General features: G+C 46.3%; 1 protein-coding gene across 4 annotated transcripts in view; it reads left to right on the top strand.

Moving 5' to 3' along the window:
- The window catches only part of sacs2 (sacsin molecular chaperone 2), a 126715-nt gene extending 101594 nt beyond the window's left edge, over positions 1-25121 (top strand). For all 4 annotated transcript variants that reach the window (XM_072492504.1, XM_072492501.1, XM_072492502.1 and 1 more), the window contains one exon: positions 13703-25121. In XM_072492504.1, coding sequence (XP_072348605.1) covers positions 13703-24678 — 10976 coding nt within the window. In that variant the 3' untranslated portion in view covers positions 24679-25121. The remainder of the gene's footprint in view (positions 1-13702) is intronic.
- The last annotated feature ends 2174 nt before the right edge of the window (positions 25122-27295 follow it).

Below are 27295 nucleotides of genomic sequence, written 5' to 3'. Positions count from 1 at the left end.
AATGCTGGCGCCAATGAAGTCGGCGATTGAGAAGCTTGTGGAGACCCAGAAGGCCCAAGGGGCGGCGATCCAAGAGGTGCGGCAAAAAGCCTCGGAGAACGAGGATGAGATCTTGGGCCTGGCGGTGAAGGTGGAGGCGCACAAGGCGCTGCGCAAGAGGTGGGTGGAAAAATTCGAGGACCTGGAGACTAGGTCGAGGAGGAAGAATCTTCGGATTCTGGGTCTCCCTAAAGGAGTGGAGGGGCCCGATGCCGGGGCATACGTGAGCACGATGCTCAATTAGCTGATGGGCGCGGGAGCTTTCCCGAGGCCCCTGGAGCTAGATGGGGCTCATCGGGTCCTGGCAAGGAGACCCAAAGCCAACGAGCCGCCAAGGGCTGTAGTGAGGTTCCACCGCTTTATGGACAAAGAGTGTGTCCTGAGGTGGGCCAAAAAGGAGCGGAGCAGCAGGTGGGAGAACACGGAGATCCGAATTTACCAGGACTGGAGTGCAGAGGTGGCTAAGGTATTAATTGGGCTAAGGCGGTTCTCCATCGGAAGGGGGTGAAGTTTGGGATGCTGCAGCCAGCGCGATTGTGGGTCACGTTCCAAGATCGGCACCACTATTTTGAAACGCCCGATGAGGCATGGAACTTTATACAAACTGAAAAGTTGGACTCAAATTGAGGGTTGGTCGTTGGGGGATGTTTACTGTGTTTATTGTGTTTGGGGAATGTTCTCTTGGTTTGAGTGCTGGGTAGGGATGGGTGAATGGATTTGATGTGGGGGCTGTGGGAGAGTGTGGGCGTCAGTGTTGGAGGGGCAGGGCCCCACGGAGGAAGAGGGGGAGTGGAGGCGCGGGAATGGGGAGTTGGGGTAAGGCTGCAAAAAGGAGCTGCGCCAGAGGGGGCGGGGCCGGCTCAGGAAAGCGCGGGCTTTTTCCCGCGGTAGGGAAGGATGGGGGTGGGGCCGGGGGGGGAAGGGCAGTGCTGGAGTGGAGCGGGGGGGGATTCTCACACTGGGGGGTCGATGGAATGGCAGGAGAGTCCGGGGTCGGCAGGAGTCAGCTGACTTACGGGAGTGTCATGGGGGAGCAAAATGGCTAGATGTGGATCTAGCGGGGGGAGGGGGGAACAGGGTTGCTGCTGCATTGTCCAAAGGAGAGATGGAAGTAGGAGAGGTAGTCGGGGCGGGGGTCCGCCGCCTGGGGGACTGGAGGGTGCGGGAGGCATGGGCACGTGGCTGGCCTAGAAAAGGAGATGGCTAGTCGGCAGAGTAGCCCCCAATCCGTCTGATAACTTGGAATGTGAGGGGCCTGAACGGGACAGTCAGGAGGGCCCGGGTGTTCGCGCACTTAAAGGGACTGAAGGCAGATGTGGTTATGCTCCAGGAGACACATTTGAAGGTGGCAGATCAGGTTAGGCTGAGAAAGGGATGGGTAGGGCAGGTCTTTCATTCAGGGCTGGATGCGAAGAACAGAGGGGTTGCAATACTGGTGGGGAAGTGGGTGTCGTTTGAGGCAATGAATATTGTAGTGGATAATGGAGGTCGATATGTGATGGTGAGCGGCAGGTTGCAGGTGGTGCGGGTGGTACTGGTAAACGTATATGCCCCGAACTAGGATGATGCCGGATTTATGAAACGCATGCTGGGTCGGATTCCGGATCTGGAGGTAGGAAGCTTGATAATGGGGGGAGATTTCAACACGGTGCTGGACCCAGCACTGGACCGTCTAGGTCCAGGACGGGTAAGAGGCCGGCTGCGGCCAAGGTGCTCAGGGGGTTTATGGACCAGATGGGGGGAGTGGATCCATGGAGGTTTGTCAGGCCGCTGGCCAGGGAATTTTCCTTCTTTTCCCACGTCCATAGAGCCTACTCCCGGATAGATTTTTTCATTTTGAGTAGGGCGCTAATCCCGAAAGTGGAGGGAACGGAATATTCGGCCATAGCCATCTCGGACCTCGCCCCGCATTGGGTGGAGCTGGAGTTGGGGGGGGGGGGGGGGAGAGGGACCAGCGCCCACTGTGGCGCCTTGATGTGGGACTATTGGCGGATGAGGAGGTGTGCGGGCGGGTGCGGGGGTGCAGTGAAAGATATTTGGAGGCCAACGACAACGGGGGGGTGCAGGTGGGGGTAGTCTGGGAGGCGCTGAAGGCGGTGGTCAGGGGAGAGCTAATCTCCATTAGGGCCCATAGGGAGAAGGGAGAGGGAGAGGTTGGTGGGGGAGATTTCAAGGGTGGATCGGAGGTATGAGGAGGGGCTACTCAGGGAGCGACGGAACCTCCAGACGGAGTTCGACCTGTTGACCACAGGGAAAGCAGAGGCACATTGGAGGAAAGCGCAGGGGGCGACGTATGAGTATGGGGAGAAGGCGAGTCGGATGCTGGCACATCAGCTTCGTAATAGGGAGGCAGCGAGGGAGATAGGTGGAGTTAAGGGGGAGATTCTCCGATCCCCCGCCGGGTCGGACAATCGCTGGGGAGAATCCTGCCCCCGCCGGTTGCCGAATTCTCTGGCACCGGATATTCGGCGGGGTCGGGAACCGCGCCGGTTGGCGGGCCCCCCCCAGCGATTCTCTGGCCCGGATGGGCCGAAGTCCCGCTGCTGGAATGCCTGTCCCGTCGGCGTGGATTAAACCACCTCTCTTACCGGCGGGACAAGGCAGCACGGGCGGGCTCCGGGGTCCTGGGAGGGGGGCGCGGGGCGATCTGACCCCAGGGAGTGCCCCCACGGTGGCCTGGCCCGCAATCGGGGCCCACCGATCCGCGGGCGGGCCTGTGCCCTGGGGGCATTCTTTTCCTTCCGCCTTCGCCACGGTCTCCACCTCCACTGCGCATGCGCGTGGATGCCGTGAGTGGCCGCTGACGCTCCCGTGCATGCGCCGCCCGGCAAAGTCAGTTTCGCGCCAGCTGGCGGGGCACCAAAGGCCTTTCCCGCCAGCTGGCGGGGCGGAAATCAGTCCCGCGCGGGCCTAGCCCCTCAAGGTTAGGGCTCGGCCGCTCAAGATGCGGAGGATTCCGCACCTTTGGGGCGCCGCGATGCCAGACTGATTCGCGCCGTCTTTGGCGCCGGTCGGCAGACATCGCGCCAATTGCGGAAAATTCCGCCCCTGGATAGAGGGAGGAATACGGTGCAAAGTGCGGTGAGAATAAATGAGGTATTTAGGGACTTCTATGGGGACCTGTACAGGTCTGAGCCCTGAGCGGGGAGGAGGGGATGCGATGATTCTTAGATCAGCTGAGGTTCCCGAGGGTGGAGGAGGAGGAGGAGGTGGCTGGTTTGGGGCCGCCGATTGGGCTGGAGGAGCTGGTTAAAGGATTGGGGAGCATGCAGGCGGGAAGGCCCTGGGGCCGGATGGGTTCCCGGTTGAATTCTACAGGAAATACGTGGACCTGCTGGGCCTGTTGCTCATGAGGACTTTCAATAAGGCGAGGGAGGGGGGGACCTTGCCCCCGACAATGTCTAGGGCGCTGATTTCTTTGATCCTGAAGCGGGACAAGGACCCACTGCAATGTGGGTCGTATAGACCGATCTCGCTCCTCAATGTTGATGCTAAGTTGCTGGCGAAGGTGCTGGCTACGAGAATTGAGGACTGTGTCCCTGGGGTGATCCATGAGGACCAGCCGGGATTTGTGAAGGGTAGGCAGCTAAATACAAATGTGCGGAGGCTCCTCAATGTGATTATGATGCCCTCGGTGGAGGGGGAAGCGGAGGTAGCGGCAGCTATGGACGCGGAGAAGGCCTTTGACCGGGTGGAGTGGGAGTATCTATGGGAAGTGTTGCAGAGGTTTGGGTTCGGGGAGGGGTTCATCAGCTGGGCCAGGCTGCTATATAGAGCCCCGGTGGCGAGTGTGGCTACGAATCGGCGAAAGTTGGAGTACTTTCGGCTGTACCGGGGGACGAGGCAGGGGTGCCCCCTGTCCCCCTTGTTGTTTGCACTGGCAGTTGAGCCTCTGACCATGGCACTGAGGGAGTCCAGGAAATGGAGGGGACTGGTCCGAGGGGGAGAGGAACACCGGGTGTCGTTGTATGCTGACGACCTGTTGCTGTATGTGGCAGATCCAGTGGAGGTGATGGCGGAGGTCATGCGGATCCTAAGGGAGTTGGGGGACTTTTCGGGGTATAAACCCAACGTAGGGAAGAGTGAGCTCTTTGTGGTGCATTCAGGGGACCAGGGAAGGGGGATAGACGAGCTACCGCTGAAGAGGGCGGAAAGGAGCTTTCGGTACCTAGGGATCCAAGTAGCTAGGAGTTGGGGGGCCCTGCACAAACTCAATTTGACGCGGTTGGTGGAGCAGATGGAGGAGGATTTTAAAAGATGGGATATGCTGCCACTCTCTCTAGCGGGTAGGGTGCAGTCGGTCAAAATGACGGTCCTCCCGAGGTTTCTCTTTGTGTTCCAGTGCCTTCCCATTATGATCCCCAAGGCCTTTTTCAAACGGGTAAGTAGGAGCATCATGGGATTTGTGTGGGCGAATAAGACCCCGAGGGTGAAGAGAGTGTTTCTGGAGCGTGGCAGGGACAGGGGGGGGCTGGCGCTGCTGAATTTGTGCGGCTATTATTGGGCAGCCAATGTGGCGATGATCCGTAAGTGGGTAATGGAGGGAGAGTGGGCGGCATGGAAGAGGCTAGAGATGGTGTCCTGTGTGGGCACGAGCCTGAGGGCGCTGGTGACGGCACCGGTGCCGCTCTCGCCGACAAGGTACACCACGAGTCCGGTGGTGGCGGTGACGCTGAATATCTGGGGGCAGTGGAGGTGACACAGGGGCGAGGTGGGAGCCTCGGTTTGGTCCCCGATTCGGGAGAATCATCAGTTCGTCCCGGGAAGGATGGATGGGGGGTTTCGGAGCTGGCATCGGGCAGGGATTAGAAGAATGGGGGACCTGTTCATCGATGGGACGTTTGCGAGCCTAGGGGCGCTGGAGGAGAAGTTTGAGTTACCCCCGGGAAACGCTTTCAGGTACATGCAAGTGAGGGCGTTTGTGAGGCGGCAGGTGAGGGAATTCCCGCTGCTCACGGCACAGGGGATTCAGGACAGGGTGATTTCGGGTGTATGGGTTGGAGAAGGCAAAGTTTCGGCGAATTACCAGGAGCTGAAGGAAGAGGAGGAGGCCTCGGTGGAGGAGTTAAAGGGCAAGTGGGAGGAGGAGCTGGGGGAGGAGATAGATGAGGGTCTGTGGGCTGATGCCCTGAGTAGGGTTAATTCTTCCTCCTCTTGCGCCAGGTTCAGCCTAATACAGTTCAAAGTTACTCACAGAGCGTATATGACAGGGGCGAGGTTGAGTAGGTTCTTTGGGATGGAGGACAGATGTGGGAGGTGCTCGGGGAGCCCGGCTAATCACGTCCATATGTTCTGGTCGTGCCCGGCACTGGATCGGTTTTGGAGGGGGTTTGCGAGGACTATGTCCAAGGTGGTGCACGCCCGGGTCAAGCCGAGCTGGGGATTAGCATTATTTGGGGTAACGGACGAGCCGGGAGTGCAGGAGACGAAAGAGGCCGGTATTCTGGCCTTTGCGTCCCTAGTAGCCCGGCGGAGGATTTTGCTATTATGGAAAGATGCGAAGCCCCCTAGTGTGGAAGCTTGGATCAATGACATGGCAAGGTTCATCAAGCTGGAGAGGATAAAGTTTGCCTTGCGAGGGTCTGTGCAGGGGTTCCTCAGGCGGTGGCAACCGTTCCTAGACTATCTCGCGGAGCGTTAGGAGGAGGTCAGCAGCAGCAGCCCAGGGGCGGGGGAGGGGGGGGTTCTTTTGGGGGGGCGTTTGGGTGGGTGGGGAGGTTTCCCTATTGGTGCTTTTAAATGTCATATGGGGGATTATTGTATATGGGGGAAATCCAATGTATAATTTTTGTATAATTTTTGATTGTTGTGTTCTTGTTTCTTTTTGTTGGGGGGGGGGGGGGGGGGGGGGTTTGTTGAAAATCTGTTGAAAAATTTGAATAAACATTTTTTTAAAAAAACAATGACAGGGATGAGTGACGGGAACAATGAACATTGTGGGAGACATCCTGATTCCCTCTGAGAAGCAGGCATGACTGATGTGTTCAGTCACTGTTGGGGGAATACCACCAATGTTGCAGAAAGTATAGCGAGGATGGTCTGGACTTTCTGTGGTACAGGAATACCGTGACCAGCACAACAGGAAGACATCTCACCAGAACAAGGAGCCGTTTAAAGCGTGCATTGGTGCGTTTATTTACAGAGCTGAGAGCTATCACACATGCTTAACACACATGCTCATCCAGTGCACCCAGATCATCTCGACCTTTCTAACCCTGCTGTTACTTCTTGGTGTATCCACAGCGGAGGTGGAGGCAGCATGCTGTCTCCCATAGCCGGTATCTGGAGGGCCATGCTTTCAGGGTCCTTCTGCGTGGCAGTGTCGTCCTTGGCCTGTGCAGCTGGAGCTGAGGCAGTCATAGGTAGAAGCAGCTGGTGCACAGCCAGAGAAAAGGGAAATTGGATGGGCAGGAAACCCCCAGAGTCACCTGGGTGAATTATCCTGGGGTGTACACCAGCTGCTTCTACCTATGGATGCCCAAGGACCCCTGCCTTCCTCCTTGGGATAGAGGAGCAGCTACAGTGAGTTTGAGAAGCCCTGCCATCCTCTGACATTGGCACTGGTGGATCCCCACAAGTGCCTGCACCATGGGATGCATGACCTGCAGCAGTGCAGGACAGATCTCTTGCCAAAGTCTCCACGGTGGCTGCCACCCTTGCTGGGCTGACCCGGTTACATAGGAGTGTTGGCACTATCTCGTTGAACAGAAGGCAGTAGAACTCCTCCATTTTGGACGTCTGGTAGCGGCCATGGTGTGAGTGGCCATACGCAGGGCAGCTCCTGCTTGAAGGCATAGAAAAGAGCTCTTTTTACCCAAAAACGGGAGAAACTTTGATGGAAAAGCATAGCTGAAGGTTGGAGGAGAAGTTCCCCCTCCCCAGGTGTGGCATGCTGGTTACCAAACCCGGCAGAAGACGGTGAAAGATCTGGCCAAGGAGTTGGAAGAGACCTGTGGCACAGCAGTTATTGGAAAGCTGGCGAAGGGGGAAGGGTCAGTGCAGGTCGGAAAGCCCCTGGTGGAACAGTTGATGGTTTTCATCAGGGAAGAGTTCCGTCAACAAAGGAAAGAGATGCAGGAGGACCGACCGAAAGCCATCAAAGAGGCTGTGGCACTCCTGAAGGGCTTGATGGAAGGGGTCGCAGATCCGAGAGGTGGAGAGGGTGATGTTGGGTGACTTATGAAGGCCGGGAATACTACTTTGAGACCCCAGAAGCGGCCAATGACTTTTATTAAAGAGCATAAACTTGGAGAGAAGTGAACTTTATTGGGAGACGGAGCTGCCAGCACTTTGGAGTACAGAAGAAAGAGGTAGAGTGAGGGGTGGGGTGGGGGTGTTTTCTTTTCCTCCCAGGTGGAAGGTTTTTCTTTTCTTTGTTTCTTTTTGGATACACAATGGTAGTAGGGGTAAAAAGTTTCTAATGGGACAGTGCCCCCCGCCCCCCCCCCCCCCCCCCTCCCCCCTCCCGACCACCCCCTGCTGCATATGGCCATGTTTTTTCTTTTTTTTACAGAGGTGTCGACCTGTGATTTGTGACGTGTCTTTGTTTGGATGGTGGAGGTGGAGGTCCGTGTCTCCTTTGGGCAGGAGTTGTCACGCTGGCAGGTAATGCTGGTGAACGGAAGTGAGGTGAAGAGATGGCTGCGAGAGATGGCCGAGAGGAGGGACGGAAAGGAGGGAGTTGTGACATGGTAGGGTTGGAGAAGAAGTATGGTCAGGGACGGAGAAGGGGGCCACCTTGGATAGGCCCGGTACAGGACGAAATTAGAGGGGGCAGAGCCGAAAGGGGAGAATGGCGGGGGGTAGTCGGGAATGGAGGCATAAGCCCCCGGTAAGGCTTATAACGTGGAACGTACGAGGGGGTCAATCGGCCGGTGAGAAGATTGCGGGTCTTCGCACCCCTCAGGAGTTGAAGGCGGGGTGGTCTTTCTGCAGGAGACACACCTCCGTGTGAAGGACCAGCTTAGGTTTAGAAAGGGATGGGTGGGTCAGGTATTTCACTCGGGGTTTGATTCGAAGTCACGGGGATGGCCATTCTGATGAGCAAGAAGACTGAGTTTGTGAGTGCGAAAGAAGTGAGGGACCCGGGGGTGGGGGATATGTGATGGTGAGCAGGATATTGGAGGGGACGCCAGTGGTGTTGGTGAATGTATACACCGAATTGGGACAATGCAGGGTTTATGAGGGGGTTGCATGCAGCAATCCTGGATTTGGCTACGCACTAGTTGATTTGGGAGGGGACTTTAATTGCGCGCTTTTTTAAGAGCCGAGGATGGACAGGTCAAGCCCGAGGTCAATGCGAAGGCTACGGATGGCAAACCTTTTAACAAGGGGTGAATGTGGTAGTATGCATTAGGGGTCATGTGGGACTGTGAAGCCATGATGTCATTGGCTGACAGATCCCGGGTCCTGGTTGGACGTTGACCTCTAGCTCTGCCCTGAAGGCAGAGTATAAGTACCTGGAGCCCTCCCCCGCAGGTAGTCTACTACTGAACTACGGGGGAAACAGTCACGCTTAATAAAGCCTCATCGACTTCACTCTATTCGTCTCTCGGAGTCTTTGTGCGCTACAGAGGGTTCATGGAAAGAATGGGCATGATGGACCCGTGGTGGTTTACAAACCCAAGGGGAGGAAGTACACCTTTATCTCGTGTTTGGATTGGATTGGATTTGTTTATTGTCACGTGTACCGAGGTACAGTGAAAAGTATTTTTCTGCGAGCAGCTCAACAGATAATTAAGTACATGAGAAGAAAAGGGAATAAAAGAAAATACATAATAGGGCAACACAACATATACAATGTAACTACAAAAGCACTGGCATCGGGTGAAGCATACAGGGTGTAGTGTTAATGAAGTTTACAAGGTATGCTCCAGAATTAGAACATAGAACATAGAAAAATACAGCACAGAACAGGCCCTACAGCCCACGATGTTGTGCCGAACCTTTGTCCTAGATTAATCAGAGATTATCATAGAATTTACAGTGCAGAAGGAGGCCATTCGGCCCATCGAGTCTGCACCGGCTCTTGGAAAGAGCACCCTGCCCAAGCCCACACCTCCACCCTGTCCCCATAACCCAGTAACCCCACCCAACACCAAGGGCAATTTTGGACACTAAGGGCAATTTAGCATGGCCAATCCATCTAACCTGCACATCTTTGGACTGTGGGAGGAAACCGGAGCACCCGGAGGAAACCCCGCACACACTGGGAGGATGTGCAGACTCCGCACAGACAGTGACCCAAGCCGGAATCGAACCTGGGACCCTGGAGCTGCGAAGCAATTATGCTATCCACAATGCTACCGTGCTGCCCTTAAGAACAAATTAATCTACACTATCATTCCACCGTAATCCATGTACCTATCCAATAGCTGCTTGAAGGTCCCTAATGTTTCTGACTCAACTACTTCCATGGGCAGTGCATTCCATGCCCCAACTACTCTCTGGGTAAAGAACCTCCCTCTGACATCCCCCCTATATCTTCCCCCATTCATCTTAAATTTATGTCCCCTTGTAATGGTTTGTTCCACCCGGGGAAAAAGTCTCTGACTGTCTACTCTATCTATTCCCCGGATCATCTTATAAACCTCTATCAAGTCGCCCCTCATCCTTCTCCGTTCTAATGAGAAAAGGCCTAGCACCCTCAACCTTTCCTCGTAAGACCTACTCTCCATTCCAGGCAACATCCTGGTAAATCTCCTTTGCACCTTTTCCAAAGCTTCCACATCCTTCCTAAAATGAGGCGACCAGAACTGTACACAGTACTCCAAATGTGGCCTTACCAAAGTTTTGTACAGCCGCATCATCACCTCACGGCTCTTCAATTCAATCCCTCTGTTAATGAACGCGAGCACACCATAGGCCTTCTTCACAGCTCTCTCCACTTGAGTGGTAACTTTCAAAGATCTATGAACATAGACACCAAGATCTCTCTGCTCCTCCACATTGCCAAGAATTCTACCGTTAACCCTGTATTCCGCATTCATATTTGTCCTTCCAAAATGGACAACCTCACACTTTTCAGGGTTAAACTCCATCAGCCACTTCTCAGCCCAGCTCTGCATCCTATCTATGTCTCTTTGCAGCCGGCAACAGCCCTCCTCACTATGCACAACTCCACCAATCTTCGTATCGTCTGCAAATTTACTGACCCACCCTTCAACTCCCTCATCCAAGTCATTAATGAAAATCACAAACAGCAGAGGACCCAGAACCGATCCCTGCGGTACGCCACTGGTAACTGGGATCCAGGCTGAATATTTGCCATCCACCACCACACTCTTGACTTCTATCGGTTAGCCAGTTCGTTATCCAACTAGCCAAATTTCCCACTATCCCATGCCTCCTTACTTTCTGCATAAGCCTACCATGGGGAACCTTATCAAAGGGGCTTGGGTAGGGTGCTCTTTCCAAGAGCCGGTGCAGACTCGATGGGCCGAATGGCCTCCTTCTGCACTGTAAATTCTATGAAATTCTATGAAATCTATGAAATGCCTTACTAAAATCCATGTACACTACATCCACTGCTTTACGTTCATCCACATGCTTGGTCACCTCCTCAAAGAATTCAATAAGACTTGTAAGGCAAGACCTACCCCTCACAAATCCGTGCTGACTATCCCCAATCAAGCAGTGTCTTTCCAGATGCTCAAATCCTATCCCTCAGTACCCATTGATGCGCAATCAATTACTCTCGAGACAAGGTGAGTTCAGATTCCACTTCGCACTACGTAGCCTAGAATGGCTAGACGGTCGGTGCTAAACACGCATTTATCCTTATTGTAGGTCAGATTAAGGATATTCGCGGTCTGGAGAAATTTTTGGAGGTTGGTGTCGTGGTCCTGCTGGTCATGGCCGCAGATGGTGACGTTATCAAGATACGGGAACGTTGCGCGTAAGCCGTACCGGTCAACCATTCGGTCCATCTCACGTTGGAAGACCGAGACCCCATTCGCGACACTGAAGGGAACCCTTAAAAAGTGATAGAGCCGCCCATCTGCTTCGAAGGCAGTGTACTGGCGGTCACCATGACGGAGGGGCAGCTGGTGGTAGGCAGACTTGAGATCCACCGTGGAGAAAACCTTGTATTGCGCGATCCTGTTTACCAGGTCGGCTATACGGGGGAGAGGGTACGCATCCAGCTGCGTAAACCTGTTGATGGTCTGGCTGTAGTCAATGACCATCCTATGTTTCTCCCTGGTCTTTACCACCACTATTTGAGCCCTCCAGGGGCTGTTGCTCGCTTCGATGACCCCTTCCCTCAGCAGCCTTTGGACCTCCGACCTGATAAAGGTCCGGTCCTGAGCACTGTACCGTCTGCTCCTGGTGGCGACGGGTTTGCAATCCGGGGTGAGGTTCGCAAACAGGGAAGGCGGGTCGACCTTAAGGGTCGCGAGGCCGCAGACAGTAAGGAGGGTATATGGCCGCCAAATTTAAAAGTCAGGCTTTGCAGATTGCACTGGAAATCCAGCCCAAGGAGGGTGGCTGTGCAGAGGTGCGGCAGGACGTACAGGCGGAAATTGCGGAATTCCCTGCCTTGGACAGTGAGGTTCGCTAGGCAGAACCCCTTTATCTCCACCGCGTGTGACCCGGAGGCCAGGGAGATCCTTTGGTTTACGGGATGGGTGACAAGAGAACAGCGCCTTACCGTGTCAGGGTGAACAAAACTTTCCGTGCTCCCAGAGTCGATCAAGTACGACGTCACGTGGCCGTTGATGGAGATCGTCGTCGTAGCTTTCGCAAGCGTCCGGGGCCGACTCTGGTCCAGAGTCACCGAGGCCAGGTGCAGTAATGGAGAGTTCTGGTCGGGCAGCGTGTAGTCGGCTGTGCTGGGGGCCTGGGGCCCCATCCAAGATGGCGTCAGCCATGGGTCACACATGAAGTCCGGGGATGAAGAAGATGGCGGCGGCGAGGGACAAAATGGCGGCGCCCACCCATCCAGCGTGGTGGCCGGGGGACAAAATGGCCACGGCCGCGGGCCGCACGCGGGCTGAGGATAGGGGGTGACGGTGGGCACTGGATGGCCGGGGCCTGAAAAGGGGGCTGCCGATAGTCACCAGAGACCGCGGCCATGGCGGGGGCCTGGCAGACCCCGACATAGTGGCCCTTCTTGCCGCACCCTTTGCAGGTGGCGGTGCGGGCCGGGCAGCGCGGGCGGGGATGATTCGCCTGCCCGCAGAAGAAACAGCGTTGTCCGGCGGCGGTAGCGGGCCGTCTCGCCGCGCAGGCTTGCGGGATTAGAGGGAAGGTCTGAGGGGCTGCCGCAACGGGGTGCCACGCAGCCCAGGGGGCCGCCGCGCGTCCGGGATCAAAAGCCAGCGCGTTGTTATACGCAACGTCCATGGACCCCGCCAGGGCCCATGCCTCAGTAAGTCCCAGTGTGGCCATTTCTAGGAGCCTTCAGCGGATATCGGGGGAAGTCATACCTGCCACGAAAGCATCCTGATCAAAAGTTCCGTGTGCTCGTTCCCCGAAGGTTCGGCCCAGCACCAGCAGCGCCCAATAGAAGTCTTCCAGCATTTCTTCGGGGCTTTGCCTCCTAGTCGCCAGCAGATGACGGGCATAGACCTGGTTCACAGGGCGGATATAATGTCCTTCTAGCAGCTCGATAGCTGCAGCATAATTCTCCGCCTCCTCGATCAGAGGGTAGATCCCAGGGCTGACCCGCGAGCGTAGAAGGTGCATCTTTTGTCTTTCCGTGGGGGTGTCGGCGGCCGTGTCGAGGTAGCCCTTAAAACACGCCAGCCAATGTTTGAAGATAGCAGCAGAGTTGTCTGCGTGGGGGCTGAGCTGAAGGCACTCCAGTTTGATACGGAGATCCATCCTTTCAACTGAAGTTGTAGCAGATTAAATTGATGCGCAATCAATTACTCTCAAGCCAAGGTGAGTCATAACTAATAGGCTTTAATCTGCTAGAACTGTTCCCCAGCAGCTTCGACACAGAAAGTGAAGGCTGCTGGGACGGCATTGGTTCTTATACTCCGCCTCTCAGGGCGGAGCTATGTACATCAGCCAATGGTAGACTCCTGGGTCTAGCCAATGGTCATCCACCTCTCAGGTACCGCAATACTTGGTATTACCACACCCTTTCCATTACTTTGCCTACCACTGAAGTAAGACTAATTGGCCTGTAATTCCCAGGGTTATCCCTATTCCCTTTTTTGAACAGGGGCACGACATTCGCCACTCTTTGATTTTTTTTCAGGGTGAGCTGTGAGGTGCGACGCTCACATCCCGCAAAAAGAATTTTTAAAAAAAATTTAATCTGAAAAGGTTTCAGGGCTGCGGAGTAGGACTAGCAGATTTGCTCTTCTCAAGGGTGAGCATGGAGCTAACGGACCGAATGGTCACCTCCTGTGCTATAACCATTCAATAATAGCTGAAAGGCATTCCTGTGATTTCATTGATCCTTTTTGCCTCATTCCAAGATTAACTAGCAACTTTAAAAGCTCACTGCAAAACTAGATTCATATCCTGCTCCTGAAAATATAAAATATTTCTAATATAATTATCTTAGACTGCTTACTGTATCTAAATAATTTTGATAGCCTACAAAATCTTTAGCTGTGTTTGCCTTGCACTATAAATACTTGAAGCATTAAGTTTAATTTATGGTGTTGGAGACTTTGCAATGGAAATTCTTTCTGTTCTGTTCTTCCAGAAATATTTTCAAATCTCATCTGCTTGGATGTGGGTGCTGTAAAACAGCAAATTAGAAAAGCCCTACCAGATAATTGGACTAAAAAGCTTGGTCGTGTGACATGGGACATCACAAACAGCCAGCACCCTCCAGTACAGTGGCTTGCACAGTTTTGGGACTTTCTCAATAAGAATTGTAAAACTTTAGATAAATTTGAAGGGTTGCCACTTATACCACTTAACTCTCTAAAGGATTCCACAAACAGCCTCCAATTAGCACATTTGTCCAAGAATATAACAACAATATTTCAAATGCAAAACGGTTACAAGTTGCCAGATACAATTTCCAGTATAATCACAAGAGCTGGAGGTAGTGTTGTTCGAAACAGTGATGAATTTCTAAAGCATCCGCAATTAGCTGAGTATGTGTTTGTACCAAACCCAAATAATATTTTGAAACTGTTTTTAAATTTGGGTTGTGATCAAGTAGTAAAAGAGATTGGTTCTATGTCAATTGAAGACAGAAGATCATTGAGAGATTTCCTTGCTGAAGCATCCATATTTGATACTGATGAGATAAATATGTTATTCAAGTTGCCAATCTTTGAACAAATGATGTCACTTGGGTCTACAAATAAAGGGCTTATTCCAGCTGGAACACATGGAGCCCTGAGTAATGATGTTTACCCTGAGATCCCAGATGACATGCCTTTACCAGAAACTGTATTAAAGTGTGTTGATGAGAAGGACAGGAAACTCATGTTGATGAAGGGGAAATTGCTGACTGCGGCAGACATTGCATTGCTCATGTTGAAAGGTGTGGAGACCCAAAAGTATGAGCCTGAACAAATCGAGAAGGTAATGCTCTGGATTCTAAAAAATAGTGAGATACTTTTTAAACAAAAACCAGAGTTATTCAACAAGTGCAAAACTCTTAAGTTTTTAACATTAAAGGACAAAGTCGTGCAGACTTCTGTGTTATTTGATCCACACAATGTGACCTTTCAACATCTCTTTCAGCCAGAGTGTCAGCACTTATTCCCCCCTTCACTTTATTGTATGGATGAGAAAGTTTTGCTGACATTGCAAAAGCTTGGGCTAAAATCAAAAGACGATAGTATTTCACCTGATGACCTTTTAAAAGTGGCACGATTGATCGACAGACAACACAGTCAGGCTAGTGATATTGACAATATACTTAAAAAAGCCGAAGCTTTAATTAAAGTATGCAATACAACCTCTGTTTTAGCCATTTGCTCTTATCAAACTGTGGAACAATTATTGTCTTTACATTGGGTACCCTGTAATAGTCCTCCAAAAATATCAACAGAAAGTAAAAAAATAAGTATTGATTTTCATAAACCCGAAAATGTAAGAGATTCAAAGTTTGCCAACATTATTGGTCTAATGATGCCACTTACTGACAAGTTTACTGAGAAAGCGAGCAAAATCCTAGGACTACTAAACCTACCACCACCTAAGAAGGTGATTGAAAACCTTCTCTTCATAATTCACCAAGTATGCACCAATAGAAACTTGCAATGCAGCTTTCTGACGGATTTGCAAAATATCTATGAGTATATGCAGAAGCACCTCAGTCAATTTAAGGTTCTCTTACTGGCCATAGAACAGCCATGGGTGTGGAATGGGACTGGGTTTGCATACCCTCAGCAAATTGTTTTCTCCTATCCTGAAAATCTAGATCTCAGGTGTTATGTAAAGAGAGTCCCACAGGAAATATCCCAGTACAGAGAGTTACTGACTGAGTGTGGAGTCAAAGCAGGCTACAGCGATGATGAAACAATTCAAATCCTTTACTCTATAAAAGATAATACAGTTAAACTGAACTCTGGCTATGGCAGCCCGAGTGAATTAAAGACCGTCATTTCCATTCTTGATTGGATGCGCAGAAATAATCTTTCATTTAATAATGACCTTCCAGTTCCTGTGTGGAAAGGCACCCAAGGTGGATTCTGCTTGAAACCATGTTCCAAGACTGTTTTCTGTGATTTAGACAAGGGAACACTGGAGGATATTAACAAAAACGAAAACATTTATGTTGTTCATAAAGAAGTAAGTCTTGCAATAGTTGAATGGCTGAATGTGCCTCCTTTAAGTAGCAAAGTTCTGAATCCCGAATTAATTGGAATAGAGCAATATGGACAAGTGGAACCTATTGTATTGAGAATTAAGAACATTCTAAAAGAATATGATCAAGAACATGATCTTTTTAAAGAGCTGCTTCAAAATGCCGAAGATGCTGGTTCAACAGTTTGCAGTTTCTTAGTGGACATGAGACAACATAAAGATTCACCTGAAAGTCTTATTGATCCTGGCATGGCCGCGTGCCATGGACCAGCACTTTGGTCATACAATAATGAGTGTTTCACTGATGATGATTTTCACAATATAACAAGAATTGGAACAGGTTCCAAAGAAAACCAGATTGATAAGATAGGTAAATTTGGACTTGGATTTAATTCTGTTTACCACATAACTGATGTCCCGTCAATCCTCAGTGGAAAGTACTTGCTTATTTTTGATCCAAATGTTACTCATCTTGGGAAACATATCCATTCTGTAAGTAACCCTGGAATAAAACTTAACCTTTATGAGCATAAACAGTTAATTCAAAGATTTCCTGGACAATTTAACCCTTACAATGGAATATTTGGATGTAATTTTAAAAATGCCACTGGAGAAAATTTCTACTATGAAGGAACTCTCATTAAGTTACCCTTCAGGACACCAGAGGAGGCTGCAGTATCAGGGCTTTCCAACAAATACTATAACCAGAAACACATCATGACCTTGGTCGATAGTTTCAAGCAAATGTCAAAAGATCTTGTCATATTCCTAAAGAATGTGAGAAAAGTTTCACTGAAATTTATCAGCGAGCATTCGGCCCATGAAAACCAGATCATTTCTGTATTCAAAATGGAAAGACAAGTACTGAATATAATTGAGATGGCAGATAATTTCCCAATTAAAAAAATGCAACAAAATGCTGTGGACATGTTGGAAAGCACAATTAAATTCTCTGGAAAAATTAGAAGTTTGAGCACATCAACGATTATACAGTTCATGGAAGAAATGATAGATAATCCCAGTCAGATCAAATACTGGTTGGTTCATTCATGTTTTGGGATGGCAAAGGCCTTGCAGATTGCTTGTAGTAAAACAGCATCTGCTTATTTTGCCCCCCCTCTTGGAAGTGTGGCCATACCCCTCAAAAAGAAGAAGGAAACGGGTCATTGGATGCCAAACACCGAAGCCCACGTTGGACAGGTATTCTGCTTTCTACCTCTTTCTCTTCAATGCGGTCTTCCTGTTCAAATAAATGGATCTTTTGCAGTCACCTCAAACAGGAAGAACCTTTGGAGCTCTGGACCAAAGGGAGATTGGAATCAAGCCCTTTTGGAAGATGCGGTTTCTACAGCTTATGTCACATCTATCTCACTAATGCAGCAAATGTCACAAAAGGGAGAATTTGAAAATTATGACTATTACACATTTTGGCCTAATGTGAAAAATGTCGATAATCAGTTTCGAGTAATTGTGGAAAATTTCTACAAGGCAGTTGCACATGGACTCAATGGCGTTACGGTCAAAGCATTTAGCAATGGAAAAGACTGGTGCCCAATAAACCAGGCTCGTTTTTTAGATTCTCCAATTCTTAAAAACAAAAGAGTTGGAGAGTCTGCGGTTTCTGAATTTTCCAAATTTCTTTCAAAACCCTTTATTTCAGTTCACTTGCCAGAGTGGGTTAAACAGAGCTTCATTGCCTGTGGATGTGGGCATTCCATTGAGCAAAACACGTATAATTGGGAATTGTTTTACAAGGAAATTGTATTTAAGAACATAAATGTTCTAAATACTAAAACTAGGAATGATTTTATTATCAATGCAATTGATATGAGAAATTCATCTATTGATGAAATGTTGAGGATAAAACAATGCATGCCAGCTAGTGGGAAGGAGGATCTCCAGTATATCAAAAATCTTGTACATCCAGAAGGCAAGCTAGCTTGTCTTTATGATGAAGAAGATGGACGGTTTCTTGTTGGAACGCCTGAAGATTTTCTCCATCCTGAGAGATTGTTAAGGCTAGAAATGTTGGGGATGGTAAAAGACAAAATTGCTTTTCCTGCATTACTTGAAAGAGCAGAGACAATTAAACAAACATGGGACCTTGATAGGAACAAAGCATATCAAAGAGTTCGTCATATCTTGGATTTGCTTAAAGACCAAATTCAACTCAATGATGACGAACAGCAAAGCTTACAAAATGTACCATTTCTTCCTGCTTTTCTTCCTCATTGTCAGGAAAATAATGGCCCTATAGATACCATTGTTTTGACAAAAGCAAAAGATTTATACAGTTGTAAATGCCAATCACTAGTTAATATGACAGAAATGGTTTTAGACAAAGAACTGCTAAAAGGAAACAAGCTATCAACCGAAGCAGTTTCCTTTCTAGGTTTGAACAGACAACCACCCGTTGGGACAGTGTTGGAACAACTGAAATATACTTATACATGTAATAATCTAACAACTTGTGATCTGAAAAGAATAACTAAGGAATGTTACATCTACTTGACTAAGCAATTAAAGGGAGATCCAGAATCAAAAAGAGAAATATACAATGCTGCTCAGGAATTTCCCTTTATTTTAGCTCATGGACACTTTGTGCCTGTCAAACTGGTTGCTCGTAAGGTTTCATTTGATGTTGTTCCATACCTTTATGAACTTCCCAAAGAATTTGTAGAATGTGAGGAATTGTGGAAGTGCCTAGAGATTAAGGAACAATTTCAACTACAAGATTATGTCTCTGTACTGAAAAGAATGTCAGAAAAATACCATGGAGAAAGACTTTCTGATAGCGATCTTGCTGTGTGTCTCAGAATTGTAACAACTGGATTCATTGAAGCACCAGAACAAGAAGACATCTTGCAAAGTGTTCTCTTACCCAATCAACACTGTATCCTGCACTCTGCTCAAACATTACAATACAATGACACACCATGGCTTGTAGGCGATGATGTTAATCTCTGCCATAATCAGATAGCTAGAGAAACAGCTGTCCGCTTTCACGTTCAGACAACAAAACACAGGGCCATGAAAAATCTACAGGTCAAAGATATGTCCATATGGGCACAGGAATTTGGCCAGCAGGAAAAATTGACAGTGCGTTTAAAAAATATCATCAAAGCTTATCCTGCCAAGAAAGATATACTAAAGGAGTTGATTCAGAACGCAGATGATGCTGAAGCTTCGGAAATTCATTTTATTTGGGATCCCAGAAAACATGGCAACACAAAGACCTTTGGTGAGGAATGGAACACACTTCAAGGGCCTGCACTTTGTGTTTACAACAACAAGAGGTTTACAGACAAAGATATTGAAGGTATACAACAACTTGGAGAAGGTGGCAAACGCAACAGCCCAGAGAAAACTGGAAAATATGGCCTTGGTTTTAATTCAGTGTACCATCTGACAGATTGCCCATCTTTTATGTCAGGTGACAGTATGTTATGTATCTTTGACCCACATTTGGCTGTGCTTGCCACAGCAAAACCACATTCTCCAGGTGGTATGTTTATAGTCAACCAGAAGTTTAAAAACACATTTGAGGATATTTATACTACCTTTCTTCCATCTTTCTTCAATCTTGAACTGGGCACCATGTTCCGGCTGCCATTAAGAACTGCAGAAATGGTAGAAAAATCAGATATCTCAAAGCAAGCAGTCACTAAGGATGTCATTTTAGAATTGCTCGAGGTGTTGAAAGAAGATTCTGATAGTCTCCTTTTGTTTTTGAATAATATCAAGAAAATCAGTTTTCATAAAATAGACAAAAGAACAAATGAATTGCAGGAAATATTTGCTGCAGTAGTAGAAATGTCTCAGGAAAACGTCAGCGAACAAGAACATTTAAAAAATTACATCCGACAGCATTCAAGTTCTACGACGACAGTATCCAAAATGGAATCTCATCAAGCCATTTATGAAATGGAGATTAGATCTTCTTTCAAACAACCAACCACGTGGATTTTGGCAAATAAGGTGGGTGTTGATAATGGAGAAACAACTGAGTCCGTGCAAACCTTTTGTTCTAACTTGGGTCAAATACTTTTGCCTCGGGGCTCTGTTGCCGCTTGTATTGGCTGCAATTGTTTCCAAGGTAAAGCCTTTTGCTTCTTGCCTCTGCCCATAGAGACCGGTCTCCCTGTACACATCAATGGAAACTTTGCTGTTGACTTTGCCAGGCGAGACCTTTGGAAGCAGGATGGACAAAGTGGAAAGATGAAATGGAACAACTTTTTAAAACTACACCTGATTGCTCCTTTATATGCAGATTTACTTGATTATATTCGGAAAAGTTTATCTGGCAGCAAAGTTGGCCCTCTAACATTTAACAGTTTGGAATTATGCAAACAAAGTATTGAACCTCATTACTTATGGTTCTTCCCTCATGTTTCCGAAGAAGTACCTCAGGAATGGCAATTAATGATAAATCAAGTTTATAGATGCATATGTCAGAAACGTCTTTGTCTGATTCCTATAGTCAGACATGAAAGTAATCAATTTCATTGTGAGAAGATCATTAATATTACATGGTCCAGTTTGACTAAAGAAAAGAGAGCTGAAGTTCCTCACTTTGTAACTGTTCACATAACTGGAAAACTGATTGAAATCTTGGAAGACATTGGTATTAATTTAGTACTACAGTCTGACTATATGACCAAAGTTTTGAAAGGTTTAGAAAGAGCTTGTATGGATGTCTTTGTTCTAAACCCTAACACAGTCAGAAAGTTTCTTCAGATTCATCCACTAAACAATCCAGAACAAACAAAGAATAGCCATCCTTTACCACTCAGTCAATCCCTTATTAAAGATGGAGCCAGATGCATGGCACTTTTGGACTACTGTCTCTCTGATGTCAAGGAAGGAAATTATAATAATATAAATAATTTACCTCTACTGGTAACGCAAAGTAACATGTTGGGAAAATTTAAACGGGCCTCTCCCAAATATATTTCCAAATTTCATGATTTATTTCCAGAGTCCCAGATGTGCTTTGCAAACTATGATGTCCACAAGAAACATAAATACTTCTTAATTGCAGCTGGTTTTTTAGAAGACTTCACAATTTCAAGGGCTGAACAATTTATTCGAATCAAACTTGGGTATAAGTTTCAGATTAACTCCACTGATCCACATCAATGGCTGAACTGGACTGAAAATGAGCAGTTTGTGGAATGGCTGAAGAAATTGTGGAAGTATTTTGAGAGTCAGATAAAGTATGATGATGATAAGGAGAACATGACTGATAAGCTTAAGTTATTATTCTCAGACCTTGCAATATTACCTGTGTTATGTCCAAGTTATAATGATGACCAGCACCTCCTTGCACCTCTGGGATCGTTAAATAGCGTAATCTGTGAAATGACCCAAACTAGTGTAGCACGAATTCTGCTAAAGCTTGGGTTTGCTAAAATTGCTGCAGATTACTTTTCATTGAAGGTCATGTTTAATTTTATTAGACCTAATTCACTGAAAACTGATGACAAAAACTCCATTCTACAACATCTGCGTCTGACAAAGCTACACTGGAATAATTTAAGTGAGTGGGAAATGGAAACCATTTTAAGGTTCCTTCATTCTGGAATGGAAACAAGTGATGATAAACATAAATATCAGGAACAGCTGAAAACACTGCCACTTTTTGAAACGATGGAAGAGACTTTTGAATGTATCGAGATGTACAATGTGATTTACATTCTCAATACTCAATTCAGTGACACGTTTCCACATTTATATAAATTAGACAGCTCGTGTATGTTTTTGAAAAAAACAAGGATAAACACTGAGCTATCAGAAGATTTGGGGATTCAAGTTATTGATGATCTGCAGTTCTTTATGGATTACATTGTCCCTAATATTGAACAAATATTTAATGATCAAAAACTGGATGTCATACGCCTGTTGTATAATATAATCTGTTGTTATATCACAGCCTATGAAATGAAGAAAGAACAAATTGTGCCTTATCTCGAAAATGTAAAACTGATCAAAGCTAAGGATGGGATATTTCAAAAGATTTCTTATTTTTATGAAAATAGTGGACGGTTATTTAAAATTATGATTCCGGCAGAAAATTTTGTTCCTGATAACTTTTTTACAGATATGGGATGCCACTTTGAAGATTCAAATTTGAACAAACTATTGAAGGATCTGGGGCTGAAGTGTTCTGTATCTTCAGATGATTTTGTTGCTTTTGCATCGCAAGTTTCTGAAGAAGTGAAACGGCACCATCCTTTGAAAGAACTAATTGAGAAAAGTGATGCTTTGGTCACATACTTGTGTAGTATAGATGAGGAAAGCCTTCAGAAAAATTTTTATGAAAAAGTAGCAAATATTAAATTTATTTATCCACACAAAGTTCGGGAGAGTTTGCGTAACTTGCATTCTCCTTATGCAGAAGGAAGGAGTTTTGTTGCTTTAAAAGATTCATTGGTGAAACAAAGGGATGAAGATGAAGAACTGGTTTGGACCTCTATGCCTATACTACCAACTAAATGTAGCCAGTCAAGAAGTAATATAAATAAATTAAAAGCTGCTGGTGCTATTTATAATCCTCCAGAAAATGTAGTGATAGCAAACCTTAGGAAAGTTTGCTTGGCACCCTGCAAAAGCCAGAGTGTCTTAAAAACCAGATCAAAGGTGCTTCAGACTGCTTACGGTTTTCTTCAAAAGCATTCCTTTGAAGTCCAGGCCCTGATAGATCTTCCAATTGTTCTTGTAGAAGAGGATTCTAAGCTGGTAAAAATAAACCAAGTGGTGTTCTCTTTACAAAACTATCTTGAGTTTCGCCCTTATTTATATCGGCTTCCCCCACTCCTAGCTCCATACCGTGAGTTTTTCCAGAAATTGGATGTTGCTTTGGAGCCTTCAGCGTCCCACCTCACTCAAGTACTTCGATCTCTTTATGAAGATTGCAGCAAAATGATTAGTTTAAATCAAAACCAAATGACAACTGTAAAACGGACCCTTTATAACCTATTTACACTTCTCGAATCCAAAGTAGAGGAACGAATAATTGAAAAATTAAAGCCATTGTATCTTCCAGCAAGTGATAGCATTCTGTATGCATCGGACACAATATGTTTTAATGACAGGATTACTACAGGTTCTAGAAGAGATGCAAATGCATTAAAAGGAAAGTTTAATTTTCTTCTAGATCTGGGTGAATGCTATCTAAATCCTGATCCTTACAAGCAAATAAATCTTTTACAATTTCTACCCGAAGAAATTCGACCCAAAATGCTTTCACAGTTAACAGAGGAAATACTTAATGAATCAGTTCTGCGCTTATGTCCTTATGGAAACAATTGTATGTTCAGAAATGATTTTCACAAGCTTCTTGTGTCCTCCAGTTTTAGAGTTGGGTTAGTGAGTTTGTTAAAGGGTCAGTGCAGTGACATTGAGCGTAGCTGTGAAAATGTCTTTTCCAAAATGCAAATAATTTGCTGTGAGAAGCTGGAAACAATCCTTTGTTTAGGATCAAAACAACTGAGTAACACTAGCATTGAAAAGCAAGTGTACACTAAGATGAACAACATGGGAAGTGGTGTGGTTTACCTGGAGCACAGAGATAATGTACCATTCAGTATGAAAACTGTCATAATACATTCTTTGGCAACAGAGATTAATTTACTCTTGAAGAATGCCTTAAACAAAGATTCACTATTAATCCTGGTGCTGATGCTGAGCTGTGAAAATCCACAAGACATCCAAAAAGTATTGGAAGGGAAAGGCATCCACACTGGTAATTTCAACATTGAGATTTCCCTGGACCTGCCTAACCCTGGAGAACCAATTCCTGAAGAACTGATTCACACACTAGAAATGGATATTATGCATAATTTCAGAGTTGGTGAGTATGTGGGTTATAAAGGCCCCTCTTCCAATGATTATCTGTATGCAATTTTTATTGAACGATTAAGCACAGACACGTGTATCAAAGATATTAGGATGCAAAAATATAAAATAAAAATAGGCCAAGATTCATTCATTGTAGTCAACCACCTTGACCTCTATAAATTCACTCAACAAAAAGTGCCTGAGGAGGTATGCCAGAATCTTGTTGCATTAGATATACCAAAGGACAAACAAGCATTCAGCCAGAAATATGAATCTTTTGACAACATTAAGAAAGAAATTCAAGAATACCTGAAGGAAATAAGGAATCTGCCCAAGGATGATAGGCAGAAGGCAATTCGCCGCCTTTACCTGAAGTGGCATCCAGACAAAAATCCAAACAACATTGAAGTGACAACCAAACTGTGTCACTTTATTCAAGAAAAGGTAAAGCAGCTGGATATAATCCAAGCTGACAATGGGAGCAGCTCATCCGCTTACACAAGCTCCTTTTCTAGTAAAGAGGAAGATTTTTCTTCTTTTTTTAACCAATGGAATAGTGAAGCATCTAGGCATAAGCAGAGTCAATCACAGCAGAAAAAAAATCAATCTGCTAATGAATTCTGGTCGTTCCCAAAACAAAGCCAGTCCAATCCAGAAGAGGCTCAAAGATGGTTTAGACAAGCAAAATGTGATCTTAAAGCAGCATCCAATGACCTGCGGTCCACTGACTGCACTGCCACTGAATGGCTTTATTTTAAAATCCATCAAGCAGTGGAAAAGGCTTTAATAGCTGCAGAGTACATAAATAGTGGAAAATGGGAAAGTGACCACAGCATTACTTTCCTTGCTAGCCAGGTATCCAGATATAGTACAAAACTGTCAGAGCTGGAGAACATGGTGAACAAACTTAAAGAGCATGGGGTGGACAGCAAGAAGACCCAGTATCCCAACTATCACTCACAGCCCCATGTCCCGAATGACCAGTTCAAGGCAGGGCATGAACATGAAGTTCTGAATTTAGCACAAACGGTATTGGACAACATTGAAGAGTACATCATGAGCAACTCATAGGAAAAATTGCCTGTTCAATGATCAGCACTGTTTCAAATTTATTAAAAATCAATACCTAACTTTAGACTAGAAATGTTTGTTCAAGGAAATTGCAGGATACACCAAACTTTATTTAATGTGGTTAAGTACATTGAACTATCACCTACAAGTACTGATACCTTATGAACTGCTCTTTCACATTGTACCAACAAATATTTCATACTGAGGTACCTGCCAATCAAACATTTTACTGAATTAGAATGCTGACATTTGGTTAATAATTTCACTGTAATTTACTTAAGTCAGTTTCTCATATGTACATACCTAATAATGAATCTAATGTCAAATAAATCGTTCTGTTCAGTGAATATAAACTGTGAATCGGAAACCTTCCTGGGCTCATTATATTCAGTTTTGTAAACAATTTACAATTAAAATAAATAAGTTCACTGAATTACTTATAATTTTGTGTGAACAAAACATTTTAAGATATATATATCAAATTATACAATTGTTCTCTGGACAACATAAACAGTTCGAAAACTGCTACAGTTTCAAATGAAAATACATTGCAGCAATCCAGCCACAGCATCTAAATTTTCAGTTTCCCATTGCAGTTAAAGTGTAGCATGCATGTAATTATACAGCGGGAATTATACATGCATGTAATTATACAGCGGGAATTATACATGCATGTAATTATACAGCGGGAATTATACATGCATGTAATTATACAGCGGGAATTATACATGCATGTAATTATACAGCGGGGATTATACATGCATGTAATTATACAGCGGGAATTATACATGCATGTAATTATACAGCGGGAATTATACATGCATGTAATTATACAGCGGGAAACTGCTCATGTTTCCCTAGGATTTGGACAAGTAAATAGGTTGTCAAAACAAATTTTACAAATCTGTATTATTTAATTTGATACTTGTCCACATCTGACTTTTTTTTATTCATTCATAGAATGTGAGCAGGGCTGGCAAGGTCAGTATTTCTTGGCTATCCCTATTGGCCTTGAGAAGGTGGTGGTGAGCTGCCTTCTGGAACTGCTGCAGCTTCTGTGGTGTAGGTACCCCCACTGTGCTGTTAGGGAGGCAGTTCCAGGATTTTGACCCAGCGACAGTGAAGGAATGGCGATATATTTCCAAGTCATTTTTAAAAAACTCACTTTAAGTGTTTGATTACATCTTGTGATGCCCATTGTTAACCTCTTAAAGGTGCAATTATGTTCTATAAAAAATAAATATCTCACCATAATCTGGTGCTGATTAATTTGGGTGCCATTAGGGACACAATTGGCATCAGTGGTCCTGAGCTAGAGAGAGAAAAATCTTCTAACCCAGAATACTAATCACACGATTAAGGAAGACAATCACTTTGAATTAAAAACAAAAAAACTGCTGAAAATACTTCACAAGCATCTGGAAAGAGATAAACAATTATTTTTTCAGGTCTACAACCTGCTGCTAAGTATTTACAGCATTTACTTTTCTTCAGATTTACAGAATCTGAAGTTTTAATTTTTTTTATTACTGATTAAATCAGCTTTGATGATGCTCTGCAGTCAACCCATTAAGTAACACTTAATTTGCACGCATATGAAAAATGTTCGTTCGGCAAGATAATGGAGGTTATATCCAAGTGGGCAAGGTCTAACCTAGATCTAATTTGTTTTCTGGTTCTTAAATTATTTAAATAACTTTCAAAACCAAGTTATTATTATCCTCATTATTTTTCTTTTTTTAAATGTTTTTATTCTCCATTTTCACATTTTCCTTCAAAATTTACACCCCATCCACAGACAGTAAACGGTAACAAATACAAAATCAACCCCCTTAACAATAACAACGATCCCATCCTCCCACCACCCCAAACAACGGCCCACCTGTCAATATATGCATCCAATAAAACAAACCCTCCCACAGTGGAAACAAAAAACAAAGGAGAAAAAGAAAAAGGAGTCCGGGACCACCCATGGTCACCATTGACCTATAGAGTCCACTCCCCCCCCCCCCCCCCCCCTACACTCAACGCCATCCATAAGACCATAAGACATAGGAGCGGAAGTAAGGCTATTCGGCCCATCGAGTCCACTCCACCATTCAATCATGGCTGATTTCAACTCCATTTACCCGCTCTCTCTCCATAGCCCTTAATTCCTCGAGAAATCAAGAATTTATCAACTTCTGTCTTAAAGACACTCAACGTCCCGGCCTCCACCGCCCTCTGGCAATGAATTCCACAGACCCACCACTCTCTGGCTGAAGAAATTTCTCCTCATCTCTGTTCTAAAGTGGCTCCAACCTCTGAAAGAGTACCCTACATGATACCCAAGAGTTGTAAACACCCCTCCAACTCCTCCCGTCCACTGCCTCCTGTAAAACTCTTCCCCCCAACCTTGGTTCCTCCCCCCCAACTTTCCACCCCGGCTAGACCACTCGGACCCTGTTCTGCCAGGCTCCGATGGCCGCAGCCCCTCCCCCCACCTCACTCCCGTTCACTGGCCGGCTTAAACCGGCCAGCGTGCAGGCCCCCGCCGGGTCCCTTTCCCCCTTGCCCGGCCCTAGGAAAGCCCAGAAATCCCCTTTCAGCACACAAACTCCACATATCCACCCACACC

This window comes from Scyliorhinus torazame, chromosome 29, assembly GCF_047496885.1.
Source record: "Scyliorhinus torazame isolate Kashiwa2021f chromosome 29, sScyTor2.1, whole genome shotgun sequence".
Classification (NCBI taxonomy): Eukaryota; Metazoa; Chordata; class Chondrichthyes; order Carcharhiniformes; family Scyliorhinidae; genus Scyliorhinus; species Scyliorhinus torazame.
This window is presented reverse-complemented; position numbering and strand designations above follow the sequence as displayed.